This window comes from Carettochelys insculpta, chromosome 30, assembly GCF_033958435.1.
Source record: "Carettochelys insculpta isolate YL-2023 chromosome 30, ASM3395843v1, whole genome shotgun sequence".
Lineage (NCBI taxonomy): Eukaryota > Metazoa > Chordata > Testudines > Carettochelyidae > Carettochelys > Carettochelys insculpta.
In genome coordinates, this window is record NC_134166.1 from 11168550 (window position 1) to 11170998 (window position 2449).

Consider the following 2449-nt stretch of genomic DNA (forward strand, 5'->3'; position numbering starts at 1 on the left):
GCTCTGATGCTTTTGTATGATTTTGTAAGCAAGTAGTTTTTAAGTGAGATGAAACACGGAGTATGAAAAACTAATCAGACCCATCACAAACCAAAAAAAGCAGTCCTGTAGCACTTTAAAGACTAACAAAATAACTTCTTAGATGATGAGATTTCATAGGGCAGACCCACGTCTACAGGTCATCACCTAATAAATGATTTTGTTAGTCTTTAAAGTGCAACAGGACTGCTCTTTAGTCTTGTGAAGATAGAGAGTTAGCCGTCTTACTCTGCAACTAATCAGATTCCTAGAAGCAATCTGGAAAGGTTGAGATCTGCTTATCTAGACAATAGGAAATGCCAGTGAGAAAAGTGGGGCCACATACCCCAACCCTCACAGGAGGTAACTCCTGATTATCAAGCTCTTTGCTTCCATTCTCAGCCATGAATCCTTCCCGGAGGTGCCTGAGCCAGGTCATCTTAGAGGACCATTCTGCTGTGATTCCTATCTGTGGAGGGTGGGTGGCTGTAACAGGCTCCCTGTTTCTGGAGGTGGGGACGGAATGCCAGGTTTCCTGTTCCGGCCTCTCCACGGCAGAGGAACTGAAGAGATCTCTGTCTGAGGACATGGGGAGAGGTTGGGATTCCTTGTTGTGGAGGGATGCACGTGGAGAGGGTGATGGCTGCTGTGGGTGCTTCTATGGTCGCTTTGAAGTTCTTAGCATGGGGAAGATCTACTTCTGTGGGCTGTGTTATTCAGGAGGTCAGACGTGATGATCACAATGGTCCCTCCTGTCTTCAAATCCATCGGTCTCTGAATCATGAAGCTCCATTTATGGCCAAGGTTAGCTTAAAGTGTCATGGAAGAGCAAGACGGCGAGGAGGGTGATGGGATGTTTGTGGACTCAGACCTCAATCAGCCAAGTACTAATGATTTCTTTGGGTTACTTTTAGCATTTTACTTCATTGATCCATCATCTGAGGGGACATTTATTGTGGTGGAGCTTCAAACATCTCTGCTTGCAGAATCATCCATTGGCAGTATGGGAACCACCAACTGGAGTAGTGTCACTGATTTCATAATCATGGGCTTCCCAAACCTTCAGGGCCTCAACACTCTCCTCTTTCTCCTGCTGCTTCTCATCTACATCTTCACTATCTTTGGGAACGTAGTGGTTTTCACAGTCATCAGGTCAGATGCTCGACTTCACACCCCCATGTACTTTTTTATCAGCATTTTATCTTTCCTAGAAATCTGTTATACAGCAGTTACCACCCCCAAAATGCTTTCAAACTTACTCAGTGAGAGGAAAAGCATTTCCTTTTCTGGGTGCCTCTTACAAACTTATTTCTTCCATTCCCTAGGAGCCACTGAATGCTTCCTGTTGACAGTAATGGCTTATGACAGGTACTTAGCAATCTGTAACTCACTGCGCTATCCTGCCATCATGACCCCCAAAATGTGCACTCAGCTGGCTGCTGGCTGTTGGATTTGTGGCTTCATGTGTCCTGTCATTGAGGTACTCCTGGTCTCCAAACTGCCTTTCTGTGGCCCCAGTGAGATCCAGCATATCTTCTGTGACTTCCCCCCTCTGCTGAGCTTGGCCTGCACAGACACCTCCATCAATGTCCTAGTAGACTTTATAATCTGTCTCTTTACAAGCCTTGTGACTTTTTTGTTCATTATGGTCTCATACATAAAGATTATAAAAGCCATATTGAAAATACACACAGCTGAGGGGCGAAAAAAGGCATTTTCCACCTGTGCCACTCACCTGACTGTGGTTCTGTTATTTTTTGGGAGTGTTATATTCATGTATGTACGATTAAAGAAAAGCTATTCCTTGGATTATGACAGGGCATTTGCTGTGATTTATGCAGTTGTGACTCCTTTAGTCAATCCAGTCATCTACAGTTTACGGAACAAAGAAATACTGAATGCAATAAAAAGGAAAATCCCGCACAAAGGAGTCATCAAGAGCAGTGGACAACCTTGAGTCCTGTATGAACTGTTCTCCTTCAGAGACATGATCCAGCCGCTTTTATGTGGGAATGTGCAATGAGTGGTTTTGCATGTGGTCTACGTATGTGGTTTTCTTTCCCATTTACAATCTGGCTGGGCCCTGGACTGTACTCTCAGTTCTGATTGCTCACTGGAGTGAATGGGCACCTGACCTCTGTCTCGCAGGTGACATTTTAAAACGTGTTACTTCTTTACATTCAACTTTATTTCCTCTACATTTTGGCCCCTTTGTGCCTGTCACCTTCTTTGTAACTTTTTAACGTTTTTCTTCTTTTTGCCGTCCAATTGTCTGCACTTTTCTCCAATTGTTTATTGTGATCTTGTTTTCCCCATCTCTCTAGCAGCCCCAGGCACCAGGAGATAGGGGATGGGAAAGGGAGGGTCTGCCCCAGGACAGGTCCTTATTTCCTGCCTTCCTTCAGCCAGTCCAGAGCAAGGCCATGGGATA

At 44.8% G+C, this 2449-nt stretch overlaps 1 protein-coding gene across 1 annotated transcript; it reads left to right on the forward strand.

Annotated features, from left to right (window-relative positions):
* The first annotated feature begins 1021 nt into the window (after positions 1–1021).
* LOC142004019 (olfactory receptor 6N1-like) lies at positions 1022–1975 on the forward strand. The gene has a single exon (XM_074981439.1). The coding sequence runs from the start codon at positions 1022–1024 to the stop codon at positions 1973–1975; it is 954 nt and encodes a 317-aa protein (XP_074837540.1).
* Positions 1976–2449: the final 474 nt, after the last annotated feature.